Consider the following 21,961-nt stretch of genomic DNA (forward strand, 5'->3'; position numbering starts at 1 on the left):
GGAGCAGCATTATCAAGTAAATCACAGTTCTCTGTTCCAAACTATGAATTCTGTGCAACCTCCTTTAGTGCATGGGATGGAGGCAGTGTGTGGATATCGTCCTGTTTTTGTAGGTATTTTAGGGATCGTGAATTGATCACAACAAACTTCTGGGAAGCTTGGTTTGATTCTTGAGTGCCCAGCTACCAGCAGAGTGTCTGGTGTCACTCAGAGCGCTTTTATAGCTGTGCTATAAAAGGAAGAAATGGTCTGAAGGTTCACGTTTGTCACCATAGGGAAATGGGAGTGAGTTCATTCAGCCGTTGGTTCATTCATTTATTCTATAAGCAACTTATTTTCTGGACACTCTGGAACAAGAGCAGAGGCAGAGTACAACCTAGCAGATGAGAACGTCAGAAGACAGTTTCATCATAGTTTGGAAAGATGGATCTTACCAATATTAGCATGAGAGATACTGATCATGTGTCCTTTTCTAAGTGGCATTAATGCCTTCCCTCATTCCAAATGCCACGTTAAAATTCTACCACTTGTAATATTTAGTAGAATCCTCTTTAAAACTTTATTATCCAAATAAATCCTGAAATGTTTTCACTGGACTTTGAACTTTTCTTCAGACAGATAGCTGTCAGTTTTAACGTTGAGGTCACAGTTTGTGCACACAAATGTCATGCTAGGTTTAGGAGCTAGCAAGCCTCTTAAGAATTTGTGTGTCTTGTAATTAGAAAATATATAAAATCAGCCTTTCCATTTCCGGAAACTTTATATCTGATCTGACACCTTCCTAATTTGCAAGAATTTTATCAACTCTTGTTTCATTTTTCATGACATGTGCTTAGGCTGCATGTTAAAGAAGCAACAACTATGGCTGTAAACTGCTTGTGACATTTTTATGGTTATAAGTAGGGGAAGTAAAAAAAAAATTTAAAAAGAGCTCCTTAGAAAATGACAGCTGTAACACCAAAATTGCTTATCTATCTGAAAAACAATATTGCATTACCTAAAAGCAGTTCTGTGCAGATTTGTATTAGGATCTACAAAAGACTGAAAGCAAAACTGTTTCAGGAACTTGAATAGCTTCTTGCAGATTTTTATATTCCTGAGGTTTTCACTTTTAGTGCCAAATTTTCCTTCTGAAGGATGCTATGAAATATTAGAGGCTGTTGTGAATGAGTGTTTTAAGTTTTTTTAAGGAATCACCTGAAAAGGTATCAGCAAAAACAGGTTTAATATAAAAGCGACAGCACGACAAAGTTTGTTGGCAAGGTTCACTCTACTACTTACTAGATGGTTAAAGCACACTGAGAAAAAGCAAACGAAAATCAGAAATCAATCAATCCAGACTGAAATAAGTCCAAACCTGTCTATGTGGAGGCTGGGGGGAGAGGGCAGGGAAGAGGAATAGGAAAGGGTAAGGAAAAAGAGGAATACAGAAGACCCTCCTGTTGAGTCACAAGGTTCACAGTAGACCCTCATGCAAAACTGAGCTCAGACCTGACCAACAGTTTATGCCTAAAGGCCCAACATCACTTAAACTTTACAAAACAGCACTTAACAGCACTTAACTTATCAGTACTCAATTGATAACTGAAGCTAAACAATTTAGCAAAATATTCATATCGAATTTACTATATCACAACAATAACTCACAGGTCTGACTTACCACAGATTTAAAGTATTTAAGGATCTGAGTGAACAACATTCCTAGTCCATTTCCTGTAGCATATTCACACTTGCATGCACACACAGAGTCAGTACAAGGTATATGCATTTGAAAAATTCCCCTTGAATTCAGTGAAATACTCACTTTGGATGCCTTTGCATCTTCTCAACTGGCAAAGGGTTGAGCCTCGAGGAGTCGAGTGTATCAACTCAGGATCCTTTGTTGTGGTTCACAAGTCTCCAAGTGTAGCAAATTTGAGAGTTTGCTGGCTCTGAGAGGCCCCACTCAGAGGGAGATGCCGGTCACAGATCACTGTGGTCCAGGAGAGATCAAAGGGTCTCACTTTGGACCACTGTTCATAGGGTCACAAGAGAGTTGGCTTTAGTCATAATAATTTTCCATCCTGACCACAATTCAGGTCAACTTTCTTTGAAAGTTTGATAACAAAAATATTATTGCACTTAGGTTGTTATTCAGGCAAGAAAAGTAAGTTTCCAAGGCTGTTCATTAAAAAGCAGGAGTTTGTTAGACAGCACTAGTTCCTGGGAACAGACAGTATTTCTTATAATCCCAAGATGACCTGAGCCCAGGTGCTGTTCATCAAGGCTGAGGCCTAACCAGCATTTCTCAGATCATATTGCAGCCTGGGCAGGGAGGGAGGACACACCGCCACAGAGGCCTAATAAAAGTCAGTTAAAGAGTAATGATGTGGTGAGCTTCAATCTTTTGAGTTTGCTGTTACAACTTCTAGGATTGTCTCCTATAACCCCATCCCTTAATGTAGAGGTGATTGCAAATACCATCTCATTCATGGGTCACACAGTGAGAAGCTGTTGTCAGCCCAAGTTCCCATGATGGGTGCCCAGGGAGCAGCTCCAGGCCCTCGGATTGCCCACTGTCGGGGGGAAAGGAACCATGTACACCATACACAGAGAGCACCAGGCTTCCCTTTTTCTCCAAATATCATTAAGATTTCCTTCAGAACATATATCATGTTTTCTTATAAACGAGTATCCCAATCCTTCAGTTAACATCTGTGTGAGAAGCCTCATGTAGATTTTTATAAACTACACAACGTCTCACAACACGCTTCTCACAAATTACCAGTGACAGATCAGAAGTGGAACCAAAAATAGCAGATTCTTATTAAGCAGTTACTGATGTCCCAGCATGGTGCCAGAGCCCTCCAGGATCATGGAACACAATGGTTTAAGGCTTGCAGTCAGCCCCAGCACATGAGGAGCCAGCAGGCAAACTTTGCCACTGACAATGACAATAGCTAAAGTGACTTTCGAAATCAGTGTAATTCAATTATGCTTATTAATGAGGCTCTTCACACACAACAAAAAGATTATTTGAAAGGAAGAAATTTGCTGGCTTTTAAGACCTTTCCAACCACTAATAATATGAAGGACTCTCCTCTCTTCTTTACTAATCACATTATTTAAAACCGCAGTTTATATCTGAAAACTGACGAGTGATTTCCCACATCAAATGCAGGCTGACCTGGCAACTTGCAGCATTTGTTTCAGTTACAGAGTCAGCAAACCAAGGCATTTTATAATTACGGATCTTGGCTGTTGCTGTTGCTGATTAATACATTTAGATACTCAGCCATTCTTATTGAAGGGAACACAAAAACAGTATTGGAGCTTTTTAATTTTATTGTAGGGTCCTCAATTACCCAAGGGAGCTGCTTACACACACAAATATATTGAAAATGGACAGATATGGGCTCAACAAAAATAACCTTAATACCCTCTCAGAAAAAAAAATCAACCGTTATTACACAAATTCAGAGTAAAGTCCTATCACATTTGCAAGTGAACTCGTATTTAAGTTCAGCATCACTCAGGAATTTTTCCTCTAGTCCAAGTCAAATCTTTTCAGTTAGTTAGTGCACTGAGCTTACACAGTACATTGTTTTCCAGTGTTGCAAGTGGATAATATTGTACATAACCAAATAGTAACAACAGTGTTTTAATCTTCAAAAGTCCATTTGTTTCACTAGAGGTGCACTATTAGAACAGATGTATTTAATAATTATAGTGTAATTGTCATATTACAGCTTCTCCTATTTCACTGTGACAATTGTGTAGTTAAAAATGAATTCTACAGCTAGAAAACCTGTACATATGAGGAAGGAAAAACAGCCACTAGAGATTTGTTCAAAATGAAAAATCCTAATGTTTCATTTAAATAACGTTCTGCTTTTGAAGACAGATTTCCTTAACATTTGTAAGATGGTTATTTTGTAAAAATATACTTCCTTACTCCACAGATAAGACAAAGAGTAATGGGTAAGAGAGTAGGTTTAGCCTAAATATTAGGAATACTTATGCCCAGATAAGTGGTGGATGCCCCATGGCTGGAAGTGTTCAAAGCCAGGCTGGATGGGGTTTTGAACAAGGACAAAAGGACATAGCCTTAAGCTGTGCCAGGGGAGGTTCAGGTTGGCCATCTGAAGAATTTCCTCACTGAAAGGTTTTTAAGTATTGGAACAGACTGACCAGGGAACCGGTGGATTTACCATCCCTGAAGGTGTTCAAGGAACGACTGGACGTGACACTTAGTGCCATGGCCTAGTTAACATGACAGTTAAGGCTGGACTCAACGGTCTTGGAGGTCATCTCCAACTTAAGCGATCATTCTGTGATCTAGTGGAAAGTGGTCCTGCCCACAGCAGGGGGGTTGGAACTAGATGATCTTTAAGGTCCTTCCAACCCAAACCATTCTAGGATTTTATGAACATGTAATAAAATCCCACCGTAACACAGAGCATTCAGTATTAGTTGTTAGTGCTGCTTTGTTTTATGGCAAACGTTGTCCTGAGTTGTTGAACCAGTGTAGGGGAATCAACACTTTTTCCCAGTTGTGAGTAGATGCAGAGTTGTTGATGCTGTGAGATCAGGAGAACAAGGACTTGGACTTCCAATTTAAACACAAACCAGCCAACGCACCCCCTTAAAGTCCCGAAACCTATGGTGTCACTTTTCCGTACTGGAGTGAAGTGAGTCCAAGCATGGCATTTGTATAGTGACAGTTCATTAGAAAACCCAGTATCAAAACTCCACAGTTTCATTTTATGGATACTAAAGCTGGATGAATACAGATACAGTCCATAAGTATTTTATGTATTTTTGCAAGCTGAGCCACAAAGACGTCATGATACTCAGCCGAAGCTCTGCCATATGTAAACTCTGGAAACAGGAATGGACCAACTTAAGTAGTTATTGATCACAACATTTCTCCTGAAAATTGCTACGGGATTGTGGCATCACAAGATGCAGATCTGTTAACTGCCAGCACCATGTAAAACAGATTTTAAATTTTCACATAATTTAAAATGTTTGCAGTTACACAGTGAATTCCAACAAAGGCAACCCAATGTGTTTTATTAGACTATTTCATATTTTTGTAAGCTTATTTTATTTCTTTGCTGTACAAAGGCAGAAATGCAAACTATCTCAATAAATCTACATCAGTAACTACCTAGACATAATACAGGTATGTACACAAAGCCCAATTATTTCACTTCAGTGTTGATACCATAGTTCATGCAGAGCTGGATGCAAACAATGCAAACAGCACCTACACAGTGTAAGGCATAACTCTCAGGATATTTACACCTTGTTCCTTATAGCAAAAGCTTCCTATACACCATTTCTTTGCTAAATTTGTAATTGACAATCCTGCTTAGTAATGCAGAACTCAGAACTGAAAGTGCATTCCTTCATTCTATACATTCTCACACAGATTGTAGACTGTTCCAGGAATAGTTTTCCAACCTTCAATTTTAGAAGCAATTAATTACCTATGTTTTTTGTCAATTAAAATTATAAGGTAAAATACTTTATAATTTTCCCAAAGCTCTGTAGATCCCATGCAATTATGAAAACAAGGCTCCTAAAAGCAATTCCAGGAACTGTTGTGTCTTTTGACTTGGTAAGATAAGTAATCCTATGAAAGCACTGAATCAATCCAACTGCTGTTTTTTTTAAAACACTTTGGAACGTTTCAGGTTATGAAGTTTGCAGATTCGAGCAGCTTTGGAAAAGTTCTATAACACAGTATTTACACTCTGTATTGGATTTTTATGTTGTAATTAATCTGGCATCTCAGAAAAGTTTTTTTCTTCCCTCGGAGATCTCACTTTGAAAGGAAATTCAAAAAGAAATGTGATTACTGTCACTGAAGAAAATACAATTCTGACTTACTTTACAAGCAAAATAAAGTAAAAAAATGCCTAAGATTAAAAAGTCAACTCTTCCCCTCAAATATAAAGCAGCAGTGCTAAAAATAATTTTTCTTTTGTGTTCTGAGCTACTGCAATTCCTTCCACATTTATTTTTATGCCACAACATCCTGAAGCACTGGGGCTCCTGAGAGACTATATTCCATCCAATCTTGTTTTAGGAGATCAAAATACTACATCCCCTCTTCTTAGTCTTCCCTCCCTTAGACAGGGCAGGAATGAGCAACAGCAGCGCACTCATTTGAAACCACATCCCAACTGTCATGTAACAATCTCAGCTGAGCTGGACTCTGTAGTGCAGCAGCTGAGAACTGACACACATTGTTCCATCCACAGAGTGCAGCTCTGACAGGAAACCAGTAATGAGTGAAGGAAGGAAAAGGTCAGGGAACAAGAGTGCCTTGCTGTATGTGCACGTGCCTGACTCTCTGACCTCCTGCTGCTGTGAAGTAACACAACAACGGAGACTTCTCCTCCAGGCGTTTCCTATACTCCCACACATCTTGGCCCACAAACTATGCTCAGAAAATTATACTTGTACAACAGCAGAGTTTACAAATTCATCAGAATGGTACGACTATCTTAAAAAAAAAAAATGTATAAAAATGTAAATGGAGGACATTACCTTCATCAGGAGGAACTGATGGTTCAGTTTCAGAAGTGACAGTATCCATATCTTCACAAGTTTTGGCACCTGGCTTCTCTTTTTCCACCTCACATAGATACACGTCAATGGGTCCTTTTGTGCTCTTCACATGTACTTCTATGTGATCCTATAAAACAGCAACTTGCATATAATTCAAAAATTCAAAGAACAAATCTTACACATGCTTTATCTGTTCTTGCACATATTTTAAAGCCAATAGATTAAGAACAGAAAAAATACAGGAATGATATAACTATTTAAAATTGTTTTACTACTTCCACATAAATAATGACTATTACATATATTTGCAGGACAGTTTTTAAGCAGCACTAAGCTAATAAGTTTTCATTTTTGAAGAAAATGCACTTAAGTACTTGTTTAGTCTTTCTACTAACCTTTAGATATATGACCAAGATTTACTGTATGTTTAGGAAGAGTAACAAAATTTCAAACTTGACAAATCAATGCCATGGATCAGAAAACAAATCAAGAGCACGCATCTTTAACAACACAGCAAAGCAACTAACCCCTATCACTTCTACTACTTCCCTTCAGCAGACATCACATTGCAAGACACAGAGCAAATATAATTTTATGGACAACTGAGAGAAGATTCTGTTCTCTCTAAAATACAGCTTTTTAAATTCTGTCTTTTTATTGCTTTAGGAAGTCTTTGGAATTTTATCTTTTTCATCTCCACTGGATAAGAGCCAGCTCCTTTTACCAGGGAAACCATTGGAGATCTATGCAGTGGAACTAAGTCTTCTTGTTCTACTGATTCATATCTCCTTTTCCTAAGATATCACCACCCTTTCTGTGCACGCAGCAAGGCAAATTTGATGACTGTGCAATTAAGAACATTATAAAAAATGCATATGCAAAAAGAAAGCTGAATTAAAGCTACATTTCTTATCTTAAGCTCACTTCCAGGATTTCCCCTCTCAGAGCACTACTTTAAGCAGTGGGTTCTCAGTATTTAGGCCCCAGTATGTAGATGCAGCATTGCTGGGTGCAGAGGGAAAAGGTCTGGCTCCTCTGTGTGACTGGAATGGAGCCTGAGTATTGCACCATGGGGTAAGGACAGGGCACGGCCCCCACCTCCATCAAAGACCCATCTAGACATGATCTACTAGAGTGACAAAATGTTTTCTTTTTTTCAACTATACCGCACATTTCATACTTTATTACAGCTGTTCCATTCTCTCTAGCAAGACCCAGGTACCTAAAGCCTAGACACTATTATTTAATGATTTAAGTAAAAATACTGTAAGTTTCTCAGACTATTATCCCTACAGCATTGTTCAGTGGAACACAAGAACAATGAACTACCAGTATTTGCATGACAAAGGAAACAAGTTAATTACTGACTGCTGCTGCAAAAAGTCAAATTTGAGAACTTACATCTTTAGGAACTGGTATTTCCAATTTGGTTTCCTCCGGAGCTTTGATTGCAATCACAATCTGTTCTTGAAATGTCTGAATGCTTCGGATATCTTGGTATGTAACATAAGCTAGTGTATACATTGGTCAAGGATTCTGTAAAGTAATTTGCTAATGAGCAGAAGCAAAGAGTGTGATGTCAAGATATGCTGAGGCAAAATACCAACTTAAGAAAAGTGGTCAACAATGGTGTTGAGGTTATTTTAGTATTAGCTTTGTAAAATGAAGCTAACAAGTTAGCTACTGAATTAGCTAACAAGTGGAAAACAGCTTTTCTTTATTTCTAGGAAGAAAAAATATATTCAATATTAAAAAACCCCAAACACACTTGACATTTTTCCCAGATGCTGTCATGAATCTACAAAGCAGAGGGAATATTGTACTTGAGAAACTACTTTCTGTTTTCTAATAGCATGAAAATAATTTCCTGGGAAACTACAGAACTATTTTCTTAACCAGAACAAGTAAAGTGTAAAGAAAATGGACACACTTCATTTGAGCATAGACCTTAGCATTTTGGCAAACAAGGGAGCTAAGTAATATTTTACTGTAACCTAAAGCCAAAATTCAACATTTATGTCATATTGTAAAAGAAATCTCTTTTCTATTGCCAAAACCCATCTGTAAGTCAAAACTGCACTGGAACCTCTCTCAAGAGACAGAACAGTATTAGGACACAAACAACATACCATTATATCTTCTTGGCAACAGGCCACTGGGACTCCATTTTGAGTCCATATTTGTCATCTCGCTAAGGAACTCAATCTCATGGTAGAGATTGTCCCTTAGAGAACTTTATAATGGAGAGAACAAGGTCATGGTCAGGGTACTAAGACCATTGCTGCACTTCGTTCTTCTGCAGGGGAAAGGTTACACAGGCAGCACACACCTGAGAACAGGCTGGACTGTACATGATACTGCAAAGCAAGGTACATGACTGGCAAACACAAATACAGAATAACCAAAAAGTTTCCTTTTTTAAAACTCATCAAGTATTACTGCATACCTGTGGTATGGGCCTATGCTCGTTACTCTGTATGTGAGTAGTTGGAACCAAAATCATGTGTTAAAGTAATGCAAGAGTTGAAAGGATATTTTGCATTTTCTTTGTCATCTGTTAGTTCAAATATCTGATGAGCACAATTGTTGATTAATTCATCCAGAGCTTCTTCCATGGCTGACAAGTCAGAAAGTTCATCTTTAAGGTTTTGCTGCTCTGGTGCTTTTCCAACAACTTGGTCAAGATTAGAACCTCTAAAAGAATATGAAAGTTGTTTAGTATGTTTATCAATAAAAGCCTGTTAATACACATGTGTACTAACAGAAAGCAGTCAGAAACTCTGTCATCCTTTACTCTGCTGAAATAGCTCCCATGTGCTTTTGCTCTTGATAGTTGTTGACGTATTAAATAATTCACACAGCCTAAGGATACAAAATATTATCTATGAAAAGTAATTTAATGCTTTAAAATACTCTCAAAGTTATAAACATTACTAAATATTGTTCGGTTTTACTGTTTCAGAAATTAGAAGTTTCAAAGCCAACTCACATCCACTGGATAAGATTTTTAGATCTTTTCTGAATTAAATCGATTCCATCCAACACATTGGTGATGTCATACACTCTTCGTTTTCGTACTCCAAGTGTTGTTGCTACTTCATTTAAATCAAGAACACCGTCTGGAGCTTTTTTGAGAAGAGCCATAAATCTTCGTGTCAAAAGCACCAAGGACGCATCAAATCGTGGCCTTTTGACTTCCACAGTTTCTGTGAAGTTTTGATAGAATATTTAGGGTAAGCTACTACATAAGCATGAAGTGTTCCTTAAAAAAAAAGGGATAGTGATGAAGTAACAATGAAGATAAAAGTTTGGAAGCACTGCAGTTTTTAATGCTGACATTGCAAAGGCATCATGTAAAGCCTATTAACTACATATACCTTTGTTTGTTTGCAGTGATTGTATCTACATAGCAAGCATGCACCCTCGTGCTTTCAACATTTATGACTTCACGCTGCTAGTATGGATATTAATAGTTGTGTAACTGTATGTTCATAGGACATGAGATAGATCACTGAATGAATACCAATGAAATCCTGGGTTAACAATACACAAATAGTCAGGGGCACTGCCAGAGAAATGCAGCTCTATCTCTGCTCCATGACACCATTAAAATGTTTTTTCACACCCTTTTGGCCCAGATTAACCAGCAGACCTCCCAAATAACAATCAGGCATGGTTCAGGAGTCAGCTTGGCTTCAGGACTGTTTCAGCCTAGAACCGACCAATCTGTTCTGGGGTAGGAGAACTTAATATGTGGACAAACTCTGTTTGCACTATTTGGCCTCAGGGCAAAAGAACTGGTCATTCCATTAATTTACTAATAGAATAAAGATCTACAGACACCCTAACACCACAGGTTTAAGAGAGATCCCTGTGCTATGTGTATCCATTACCAACATATTTGCAGAAACAGCTGAAAAGTCACTGACAAACAGCTTATTTAACTTGAGAATGTTATTTGTGTATGCAAAAAGCACAAAAAAGCATCTATATTTGAGGCACAAAAAAGACATGATACACACACACACTCATTTGATGCCAGAGGCAATGAAAGACTGTTAAATTCTGCTATTACTTGTCTTTTCTCCTGTAAAGCAAACTAGGTATTTCATACCTGTGAAAAATCTGTTCATCTCGAACTGTGTTGCTGAGCAATACTCCAGTCTAATGCTTTAAGAAAAGGTGACTGCACGTGTAAACAAACTTCCCTAGAAAATGCTCTACTTCAAACATCAGTATTTTTCCCAAGTTGAATGAAACACATACTTTTACTCATAATGTATCACACCCATTCCATGGGTTCAAATCTGTGCACTCTTTAACATGAAGTGACAGGTCCAACTACTTGGTTTTGGACTGTGTTACTGTGAGATGTGTGAAAGAATTCAACTGGTGAGAAAACAACAAAAAAACCCCAACAAAAACCAAACACCCAGAAATTCACTCAAGCTTGTTTTTACATTTATTAATACCAGTTGAAAACCAGCATTTGCCAGCATGATGTTTCAGTTTTCTATAACTCACTTTTCCCAAGCATTATTTTCTTTATAGCAGTGGGAAGGTATATTTGCAACAAATTTTAAGAGCAAAACTATGAAGAAGTATTGCTTCACATCTGTTATTTCATTTAGTGTTCAGCATTTCTCCTGCTCTGCTGATATGAGATACATTACAATTTCTCATTTGTTTACAGCATGTACTCACATTGTAAAAAGCCATAAAATACTTAAAGAATAATCTTTCAACATGAAACACAGCAACTTACTTTTCACAAGCTGTGCATCTTTGTGCACATTCAGGTTGATCACTGGTGGCTGGAGAAATAAAAAAGGAAAAAATAACTGTCATAAAATGTTATTTACAGGGGAAGTTTTTTCAGAAGAAATCCCCAAATCAACTTCAAATGCTACAGCCATCACAGTGCTGACAATTCAACAGGTATTAATGTGAAGGAGTGTCACCAGACAGAAGGGATACGTGCTCATTATTTCCTGACAGAATTTTCAGCCCTTAATCTCAGCATATCTCTCTCTGTTTTGGAAAGCAGGAAACACCACTGAAGGCCCTAGTGTTCAAGCAATGGTCACAACACAAAGAGATAACTGCATAATCTCTATAAATCCAAGCTTCATCTATTCCATGTAGCAGCTCATATATGGAAGATACGCTGCTATTATACAGCACTACAGTTATACGTTTCAAACAAGACTGGCAGCAGAGCCTGCTCTGGGCGAGATACTAACGTAATGAACCTAAGCAGGTACTTCATTACACTCCTCTCCCCAATTTAAGAACAGAAGCATTTTCAAATTCAGACTCATTACAGTTGGAAGAGACCTAAGGTCACCTCTGGTCCAACCGCCAACTCCAAACAGGAACAGCCATTAGATGAGAGCAGCTTATGCAAGGCTTAATTAACTGGGCCTTTAAAATTACAAGGGATGGAGGCTACATCTCCCTGAGCATCCCACTACACTGCTTCCCTGTCCTCACAGTGAAGAAGTTCCATTTTACATCAAGCTGCAACCTCTCTGGCTTCTTTTGTTTCAATTCGTGACTATTTTCTTTCAGCCTCTCATCATGTACAACTGTGAAGTGTCTGGCCAGTTTCTTCAGTTCTTAAGATCCTTGCAAGTATGGCATGAAGCTGTGTCAGGGGTGGTTTAGTCAGATATTATGAAAAGATTCTTCCCCCAGAGGGTGGTCAGGCACTGGAACAGGTTCACCAGGGAAGTGGCCATAGCCTGACAGAGTTCAAGAAGCTCTTGGACAACGCCCTCAGGCTTAGGATGTGATTCTTGGGGTTGTCCTGTGCAAAGCGAACAGCTGGACTCGATCTTATGGGTTCCTTCCAACTCAGGATATTCTATGATTCTACTGAAGGGCTGCTGCAACAAGCTCCCTCAGGAGTTTATTAACAGCCTTTCTGTACTACTGGGCCTAATCAGGCACAGCATTCCAAGAGCAGCCTGATACATGCCAAGTAAGGAAGAAGAATCACTACCCTCTGGATATTCTCCTGCTAATACAGCTTCCTATGCCTTAAAGTTAGGGCACAGTGCAGGTGCACATTTAGCCCACTGGCCATCAAGACCCCCAGGTCCTTCCAGGGTGGTCCCCCAGCCTGTACCACTGCAGGGTACAGTGTAGGACTTCACACTTGAATTTTCAACTACCTTGGTTGAAGTTTATGAGGTGTCTGATGATGCCTTCCTCCAGCCCATAAACATCATGAGGGGGCATCTCACATCCTCTTCCTACGAACAGGACAGGTCCTAGGATAGACCCTTGAGAAACGTCACTTGTAACCTGCTTCTGAGTAACGTATGAACTACTAACCGTTCTTCTTTGATCCTGATGATTCATCCAAGGATTTTTTTACTCATCCGGTAGTTTATCACATCTGTAACATCCCAACTCCAAGAGAAGAATGCTGCAGGACAGTTTCAAAAGTCCTGCTAAAGCTAATGTAGTTGACATCCAAGGCTTTGGATCTACAGATCTAGACATTTCATCAGCAACGGGGTAATCAGGCAGCCATGTTGGCTATTCAATCACCTTCTTCACGTGCCTGGCAATAGCTTCCCAGAGAACTTGCTCCATGGCTTTCAAAGGGACTGAAGAAAGGCTGACTTAAGCTGTAGCTGACTTCTACAACCTCAAAAATCACAAGAGCAACCTCACAATAACATCAGCCAGCTCTCTCAGAATGTATCCCAAGAAAGTCTTATGGACTTGGTTGGGATGGGTTTTCTCAAGAGATTCCTAACTTGACACTTTTCCACTGCTGGTTGTTCTTTAAGACACAAAGCCTAGGAGGCATCAGTTCTGAAGAACCACGCAAGAAGGCCAAGTATTGCAGCCTTACCTGTGTCTAGTCTTCCTAAATCACCTGCCCCATTTAGCAGCAGGTTCACCTATTTCCCCCCTCCCACCCCTCCCCTCCCCTGCTGTACTGCTGGTGTACAACTGCAGTGTGAGCTGCAGGTTGAGCTCAGGGAGGTGGGAGATCCAGGCACCAGGCAGTGAAGTGCCACCCTTGCATAAGAAAGGGCCTGGGAACCTGCGGTCCTGCCAGGGGACTGGACACTTGGAGACCCGGCAGGGGTTGAGGACTCCAGACAGTGATTCATCCAGACAGTGAGGGTACAAAAGCCCAGGGTTTCCTCTGTTCAGGGGCCCTTGCTTGGAGGCACCAGCTCTAGCTGTTGTTTTGTTGTTGCACCAAGATTAAATTATATTAAGTATGCAGATGTGTGAGACACGCTACGGGAAAGCTGATCTCTGTGAGTGCAGCTGTGAAGGAGCCTCAGTCCCAGCTCAGGTGGTGTGAGAGTGACTCCCAGACTAGCTCCTGGATGGTCAGACAGGGAAGTTTCTTTAACATTGTGACCCTTGGCATTCCTTGCTAGTTTCAACATTACAACTTCGGCTTTCCAAGCTTCATACCTACATGTCCAGACAGTTTTTATCCTTCTTCTTTATGGTCTGTCTTTGCTTTCAACTCCTGTATATGTTCTTTTTGCTCTCCCCACAGTGCAGATGTAGCTGTGCCCATCCCTTAACACATTTACTTGTCATGAGGATCAGGATAGAATGTCTCTGTCCTTACTGACCTCCACCTATTCAGCTCTTCCAACTTTGAAAGTTGCCTCCCCTAAAATCTCAGCTACCTGTTGCCTGAATAAGTTTAAGTCCTGAAGCCTCGAAAAGACAGAATCCATGTTCTGTACTCTGTTACTAGCCTTCCTCACTACATTCAAGGTCTTGAACTCCACTGTTAAGTAAACTTCCCAGTCACACTCCCAACACCAGAGACTTTCACTGCTGGGACTGAAGCCTCTTCACAGTGGGTGGCTCCAGTGAACCAATGGGAGCCACACTTGACTCCCTACACACCCCACTCACGCAGTCAGACCAGGTTTCCCTACTATTTTGACACCAGGTTTTCCTTAGCAAAGTCTCAGACATCTCATTCCATAAAGCAATTTATTCACAGCGCAGTAACACAGAAACAGCTCAAGCTGTTGCCTCCAAGGACGGACCCCCAACAAAAAAAGCCTCTGAGCTTTTATACCCTGACAGCCTACCTGCACCCAAGTCTTGCTATTCCTCCTGAGTCCTCTGCTCCCGCCGTCCCTCCCAGTGTCCATCCACCTCACTGGCTCCACCCGTCTTTGTGCCCTTTTGTTATCCAAAGGCTGTGTTTGCTGTGCCTCTGTGTCCACTCACTTGGCCAACACCACTCATCTTCTTGCCCTTTGTTATCCAAAGGGTTGGGCAGTTCATGGCCTCATGTCTCTCTTGGCTCCCACCCAAAGCTCAATTTGCAGCTTGGAAACCGAGCCACCTGAACCAGATGTATTCCTCAACATCCACTATTCCATGGTGGGTTGTAGTGGGTTGACCCTGGCTGGATGTCAGCCACTCACCAAGGTCCCCTTCTCAGCTGGACGGGAAAGAGAGAATATAACAAAGGCTCACGAGTTAAGGACTGGGAGAGATCACTCACCAAATACCATCACAGGCAAAACAGATTCAAACTTGGGATATTAACTGAAGTTATTACTAACAAAGTCAGAGCAGGATAATGAGATGTAAAATAAATCTTAAAACACTTTCCCATCAACCCTCTCTCCTTCCCACCAGCAGCTCAGGAAGATGGAGAATGGGGGTTATGGTCAGTTCATCACAAGTTGTTTCTGCTGCTGTTTAGAGAGAGGTCTCCTTCCCCTGCTCCAGCATGGGATCCCTCCCACAGGAGACAGTTCTCCATGAACTTCTCCACTGTGAGTCCATCACATGGGCAACAGTTCTCCATGAACCTCTGAGATATGGGTCACTCTTCCACAGGGCTCAGTCCTTCAGGCACAGCCTGCTCCAGTGTGGGTCCCCCAAGTCCTGCAAGGAAACCTGCTTCAGCGTGGGCTCCTCTCTCCACAGGTCAAGTCCCTGCCAGGACCCTGCTCCAGCACAGGTTTCCCATAGGTTCGCAGCCCTCTCTTTGGCATCCACATGCTCCGATGTGGGTCTCCTCCACAGGCTGCAGGTGAATCTCTGCATCCCCATTGACCTCCATAGGCTGCAGGGGGCCATCCTGCTTCACCATGGGCTGCAGGGGAACCTCAGCTCTGTCACCTGGAGTACCTCCTCCCTCTCCCTCTCCAATGATCTTGGGGTCTGCAGAGTTGTTCCTCTCACATATTCTCGCTCTGCTCTTCTCTGGCTGCAATTACATCTGTGCAAGAACTTATCTTTTTTGTTCTTAATTACAGAGGCATTACCACCATTTCTGATTGATCAGCCTTGGCCAGCAGCATGTCCCTCTTGGAGCTGCCTGGCTCTATTGGACATGGAAGAAGCTTCTAGCAGCTTCTCAGAGAAGCCAACTCTGTAACCCCCCACACATCCCTGGCTCCCACTACTAAAACCTGGCCATAAACTCAATACACACAGCCACTACGGCCAAGGCTGTTAATAATTACCATATTCTTGACTTCCCTGTTTACAAAAAGACAGTTCAGGAAAGCATCACCCCTGGTTGACTCATCTCAACACCTAGATAGAGAAGCTGTGCCCAACACCCTTTGTTTTTTACAACAATGGTTTCCAACGATAAGAAATTTTCAATTACCAGCATAAAAACTCACATAAACTCTTTCATGGCTGTAAGAAAATACTACCAAGTACCATTTAGCCCAACTGTCAAAAATAATTAAAAGAAATATAACAAATTTTAAGAAGTTTCACAGAAGTAGGCCCGGTTTTTTGCTAGCTACCTCATAGCATTACTAAAAGTTGCGGTGGCAGCTGCATATAAGTGCCTCGACACCACAGATGTTCAGAGAAGAACAGAATACAGTCGTAGTCCATTTTTCTCAAACTCAGCTACAAAATATTTAGCTCGATTAAGAGGCTACAGGCAACACAAGTAAGAAAACCCATCCCTTTGCACTCTAGCCCCTTTCCCTAGCAGTCTGCTAGGGAAGCATCGAGGGAATGCCACGAGCGAGGGGAAGCATCGCATGGCTCCTTTCGGGTACCACGCTGCCCGGGCCCGCCGCGCCTTTCCCGCTCAGGGGATGCAGGACGGGCTTTCGGCCGCCTCCTCACCACCTCCCGCGGCAGGAGCGCGGCTGCAGCGCCATGTCCCGCCCTCTCCCCATCCCCAGGCAGTGCCTCCCTGTGCCGCCCGCCATGTACCTCACTCACACGCAGCGTGTCCGGCTGCAGCGGCCTCAGGCGTTCCCACTTATCGCGGCTAGCCATGTCCGCCCGGCCCCTCCTCCTCCTCGCCCCGGCCGGCCCCGAGAAGCCGGAGGAGGGAGGGTGCTCGGTCGCCCTCACGGGAAGGCTCCGAGCCCCGGCCGGGCGGGGGGCGCCGCGGGGCCGCTCCCGCGCTCAGCGCAGCCCGTCATGGCCGCCGCCTCCCGCCCCCCATTACCCATCGGCCCCCGCGGTGCGCGCGCTCGGCAATGTCCGCCACCTTCCCGCCCTGCCCAGCTCGTCCCGGCTTTTCCCGCCCCCGTCGGGGCATCCCCCCGGTCCCGCCGAACGTCGGGAGGGAATGCGCTAAAGCAATGCCTTTCCTCCCCCTCTCGTCACCGTCCCAGAGCGGCGGAGAAAAGGGTCTGCTCGCCCCCGCTTCCTCCTCGCCTGTGCCGGCAGCGGGAGCGCCCCGAGCCCTGCGGCAGCCAGTGTAGGCTAAGGGGGAGGATCCCGGAATATGCTGATTTTGGAAGGGACTCACAAGGAGCATCGAGTCCAACTCCTGGCCCTGCATAGAACACTCCAGTAATCACACTGTGTGTCTGAGAGTATAATCCAAGCACCTCTTGAACTCTTGTCAGACTTGGTGCTGTGACCACTTCTAAGGGGAGCCTGTTCCAGTGCCCAGCCACCCTCTGGGTGAAGAACCGTTTTCTAATATCCAACCTTAACCTCCCCTGGCACAAGTTCAGGCCATTCCCTTGGGTCCTGCCACTGGTCACCAGAGAGAAGGGATCAGTATCTGCCCGTCCTCATCCCCTCACGAGGAAGCTGTAACTGCAACCAGGTCTCCCCTCGGTGTCCTCCAGCTGAACAGTCAAGTGACCTCAGCTGCTCCTTATACAACTCCCCCTCAAAAGAGAGGAGGTCCTCACCATTTTGGTTACTGCAAGGAGGGAGATTTTTCTTCCTTCAGTGTACAGCAGTTACGAACCACCTCAGGAAAAAGGGGGGGTGTAACCCAGGTTCTTATCAATAATTCCCTTGGGGTGGATTAGAGTGAAACGATACTGAATAATCGGTGTTTGAAAACATGTATAGGTAGGGTTTATTTTAAACACATATAGGTAGGGTTCATTTTAACAATTTTGTTTGAACAGGTATGTTAGCATTTTGGCTGTTGTCATCTATATCATCTATCATAGAGATAACCCCTGGGGGGAAAATGCATAAGGGAGAGAAAGGAAAGACAGGATAAGGGAGAGTAAGGGAAAGAAAAGCTGAGAGTGGAAAGATATATATGTATATATATAGTCACCGCCCACGGGGTCCAGCGATGAAACTTGGTAGTTGCAGCTTCCATGTCTGTCAGTTGAAGTGGTGGCCTTGATCTGTTGGGGGTGAAGGGGAGAAGCCCCCCCACTTGAAGAAGTTATGAGTTACTATATCCGTGATTAGTGTCACAGACCATGCCACGAGCCTCCAGCATCTCCTGGGTCTGTGCTGAGCTTCTGTGAGGGGCCTGGCCAAAGGTTTTTTCCTGCCTTTCAAGATTGGCGGGGGGGGGGGGGGGGGGGTGGTATGGGGCATCAGAGGTGTAATGCAAAAGTCCTACAGAAGCCTGCAAAAGTCCCTTGGCAATCCTAGAATACATAAATCATTAACCTTTTCAGTCTCTGACAAGCATAAGCAAGGAGAGAGCACCCTGCTGTGCAAATATGTGTGAGAATAATTAGTATTGCTTTCTTGCCAAATAATCTGTTTCTGTCGTGACTTCCTAGTACGAGGCAGCCAAAGCTGCGTGTGTCACTCACGGGGCAGACACAGATAGAATGCCCATGTCACGAATGAGTTAATTACGAGAGGCTCATTGGTGAAGGGCAAGGTATGTTCCTCTTGGGCCAGACACGAGTGAATGTGGCTTGTCCAAACTCAGCCTGTCCATTTACCTCCTATCAACATCCTTTCCCCAGTGCTCCTGCCCTTTCCTCCACACTCATAACCTTTTTCAAGCACTGACTGACACCTTGCTGATTTGCCAACGTCAGCAATAATATAAAAATTTCCAATTGAGTAGGTAACTTCTATTTGTTGGACAAAAACATTTCTTTTAAAAACAGCTCCTTGTTAAATAGCCCATCTGTTGCTTGGTTGCTCTTTATGGCAATTAACTCTCCTCTAAAACAGATAAGTCTGTCATGGAGTCCTTTTGCTTAAAGAATTTATGAACTGTTCCACTTCCCCATCTACACTTCAAGTAAAATTTCCAGTCACTTCCCCTCCCCAGTTTCATCGGGCATTGTGTAAAACTGCCAGTCTGGTATGAAGAATTCAAAGCCATGAAGAACTTTGTTCATATTCTCACACGCCAGACTGAACAGGTCAAATAACACTCCGATATTTGAAAAAAATACTGAATTAATTTTTATTTACTAGCCTTTCCATTTAGACAATCCTTTGGAGTAGGTTATGGTATCACCAATGATAGATCAGATGCCTTGATAGAGGGTGGAGTTTTCTTCATAGCAACCAATTTTCAATCAAGTACTTGCTTGGTAATAATTGTCCTTGTAGAGAACTGTTGAACTAAGGTGACTTGTTCTGGTATTCTAATGAATTAATGAGAGTAAAAAGGGGAAAAATATGTTACAACTCCTCAAAAGCATGACATCTGTGCTTTAGGAGACATGAAGTCTGGAGCTATGAATTTCAAGACGTCATGCAAATGCTGATTGTCAGTATTGCGAGAGGCGAGGTTAGACTGCTGCAGAAGGTTTTCCTGTCATGGAAGGGACACATGATTACACTGAAATGTTAAAATGCTCATTTTTGTATGGGCAGCATAATCCAATTGCTAACTACTCTGTGGTGATAAACTTAGTCCCATAAATAATGAGTATTTCTCCCTCTTTGTTATACTGTGGAAGATGAATGTTATCATTGCAATTACAGATTGTATAAACCCACTGTGATAAAGCAGGTTTTTTCCAGCTGGAACAGCAAAATGGTTTGGAGTAGATGTCTTAGGCCACTTTAGTTTGAGGTGATGTAAGGAATATGTCATGCAGTGTGAAAGTCATTGAATAGGATTTGGTGACTGTTGGCTGGTCAGATATTAAGAGGGAGGCTAGCGACTCATAATCTGAGGATTAGGGTACATGAATTCCTGTATTAACCCATGTGGAAAACATTGCATCAACATTTAGCTATGCTGTTGTTCTAGCCAGTCATAAGATCAAATCCTGTTGTTCCTGTGCTTCTCTGTCCTTGCCTGCTGACGTATCTAATGGAGCAAAGAAGAGCCCCACATGGATTCAGAGTCAGGAAGAGTTTTCTGTATTTACATGAAAATTAAGAAGCCTAATTATTTTTTAAAATGAAAATTAGATTTTGAACTAACTCACTTGACTGTCAGAGTTTTTGCTGTGGCATTCTACAGATCAAAGAGTTTGATTCTAATGTGTTATTATTTACATTTGACACATTTTTTATTACTCCTGTAGATGAAAATGAAACTTATACCCCATTTACTGTTATTTTAATGCATATGAAAATGGTTGTGCATTCTTTTTAATATCTCCAGACATTAGTCATATAAGACATGATACTTAAAATGAAAGATTTGCTTATTTATCTGAATTCTTTTTTAATTGCATTGATTCTTAATGTGCCACCAGGGGGCAATAATTCCATTTCCTAAATCTGATCCTTTACCATCAAAACCTGCCAGAACAAGTGGGTTCAGTAACATTTTTGAGGGACTATATGTGGAAATCAAAACATAACTTTCTTAAAATTACTTCCTTGTGTAATTTAATATTTTACCCTGCCCTACTTAGGCATGTAGGTTTTATTTTGAGCAGCTAAAATTAGACTGCTTTGTAAAAACTTTTACCAGTGAACCTCATGCAGTGGTATAATGGTGCAAGGTTTGGATTTCATTCAATATAGGATATTTTGTTGTTTTTATATTTCCATTGTAAGATTAAAAAAAATGTTTTGAGTGACACTACTTTCCTATTATTTTTTTTTTTTGCTACACTAATATCTTATTAATATTTATTAGCCTATATATGTGATCCTGAATTTGGGAATTATATCTCCTGACAGGTACCTCTATATCCTTATATGATATATATTTTTTCTTTATGTACATAGTAATTCCAGCATACTGCAGTTAAAGCCAAAATTGCCTTCTGCCTACAATACTGTATCAAATGCAGTCTTCCCTTTCACAATTGTAACTGGATCTTCCATTATGTGCATATATATTGTTGAAAAGATGAGCCAGAGGAAATATCTTCCTGCAAAGGTGCAAAAGTACAAAATCATGAAAGACAGCAATAGCTGTAAGTATCTGTTTAAACTTCAAGGAATTACAGAATCATCCATATTTTTGTATATTAGTATGTCTGTCTGTATAAATTTTCAAGCCTCCCTAAGTTCCTCACCACTGCATAAGGATTAGGCATAAAGGTATAAATTTTTATGCTCTAAAATGTAATGACTTAAATCTGTTTCTGGCAATAGTAGAGTCTTTCTTGATGTGCTCAGCTTAACTTGACTAAAAAAAAATTTCCTGTATACTTGGCAAATAGTCATCCATTAATTTAAGAAGGCAGATCTCTTATTTCTTCACTTTGTTGTATGAATATGAGGAAGATCAAGTCAGTTAATCAGATCTGAACAGCACAGTGCTAAACAACATTCTTTTTTGTCATGTCTTGAATGGCACTTAGAAGTCATGGATGTGGTATCATGTTGTATACGTAGGGTTTAGCTCATGATACAAACTGAAGCTCTTACTTTTTGTACCTGTAATTCAGAAAAGAAGTTATATAGATGGAAAAAGTACCCTTAAGGTGACATTAAAGGCTATGTAACTAGCAAGTGCTTGCTGCATATGAACACTGGTGTGTCTTTTTAAAAAGGTTCAGTGAATATTGTGTTCTTAATAAGGTTTGGATATTTGGCAGCAAGCCATCTGCCAGAGCCTAAGGATTCTAGGCAAAGGTCTTAACAGAGCCTGCTGGAGGTTTTCATCTGTGCTAAGGAGTTTAGAAACAGAAGAAGATTCCTGTTGCATATGGGCATTATTATATTTGTTGTTTGTATCTTTTGAGTTGCAGAGGAGGTGCAAAATTCCCTGATGTATTTAATTTTGTCAGCTTTAAATGTATGAAAAAGTTGA

At 41.4% G+C, this 21,961-nt stretch overlaps 1 protein-coding gene across 3 annotated transcripts; it reads right to left on the minus strand.

Moving 5' to 3' along the window:
* Window positions 1-3,306: 3,306 nt before the first annotated feature.
* E2F6 (E2F transcription factor 6) lies at window positions 3,307-17,090 on the minus strand. Of its 3 annotated transcripts, none has more exons than XM_039386949.1 (7): window positions 17,048-17,090; window positions 11,327-11,375; window positions 9,551-9,767; window positions 9,097-9,255; window positions 7,963-8,077; window positions 6,541-6,688; window positions 3,307-5,812 (listed from the first exon to the last, which is right to left on the minus strand). In XM_039386949.1, the coding sequence occupies exons 3-7, from the start codon at window positions 9,703-9,705 to the stop codon at window positions 5,766-5,768; spliced, it is 624 nt and encodes a 207-aa protein (XP_039242883.1). In that variant the 5' UTR covers window positions 9,706-9,767; window positions 11,327-11,375; window positions 17,048-17,090; the 3' UTR covers window positions 3,307-5,765. The 3 variants fall into 3 exon arrangements, with proteins under 3 accessions (XP_039242883.1, XP_027577865.1, XP_027577858.1); XM_027722064.2 differs by lacking the exon at window positions 17,048-17,090 and adding an exon at window positions 16,774-16,992; XM_027722057.2 differs by lacking the exon at window positions 17,048-17,090 and adding an exon at window positions 16,765-16,991.
* Between the last annotated feature and the right edge of the window lie 4,871 nt (window positions 17,091-21,961).

Source organism: Pipra filicauda, unplaced genomic scaffold, assembly GCF_003945595.2.
Source record: "Pipra filicauda isolate LSUMZ 115617 unplaced genomic scaffold, ASM394559v2 scaffold518_size375886_pilon, whole genome shotgun sequence".
Classification (NCBI taxonomy): Eukaryota; Metazoa; Chordata; class Aves; order Passeriformes; family Pipridae; genus Pipra; species Pipra filicauda.

What these genes read in the sequence shown, in the direction of transcription:
- E2F6 (XM_027722057.2), bottom strand. Translation starts at nt 16,830, where the DNA reads ATGGCTAGCCGCGATAAGTGGGAACGCCTGAGGCCGCTGCAGCCGGAC. An exon ending in AGATGCACAGCTTGTGAAAA is followed by an intron (nt 9,768 to 11,326) that starts GTAAGTTGCTGT and finishes AAAACTTCACAG; the next exon opens with AAACTGTGGAAGTCAAAAGG. An exon ending in AAAAATCTTATCCAGTGGAT is followed by an intron (nt 9,256 to 9,550) that starts GTGAGTTGGCTT and finishes ATATTCTTTTAG; the next exon opens with AGGTTCTAATCTTGACCAAG.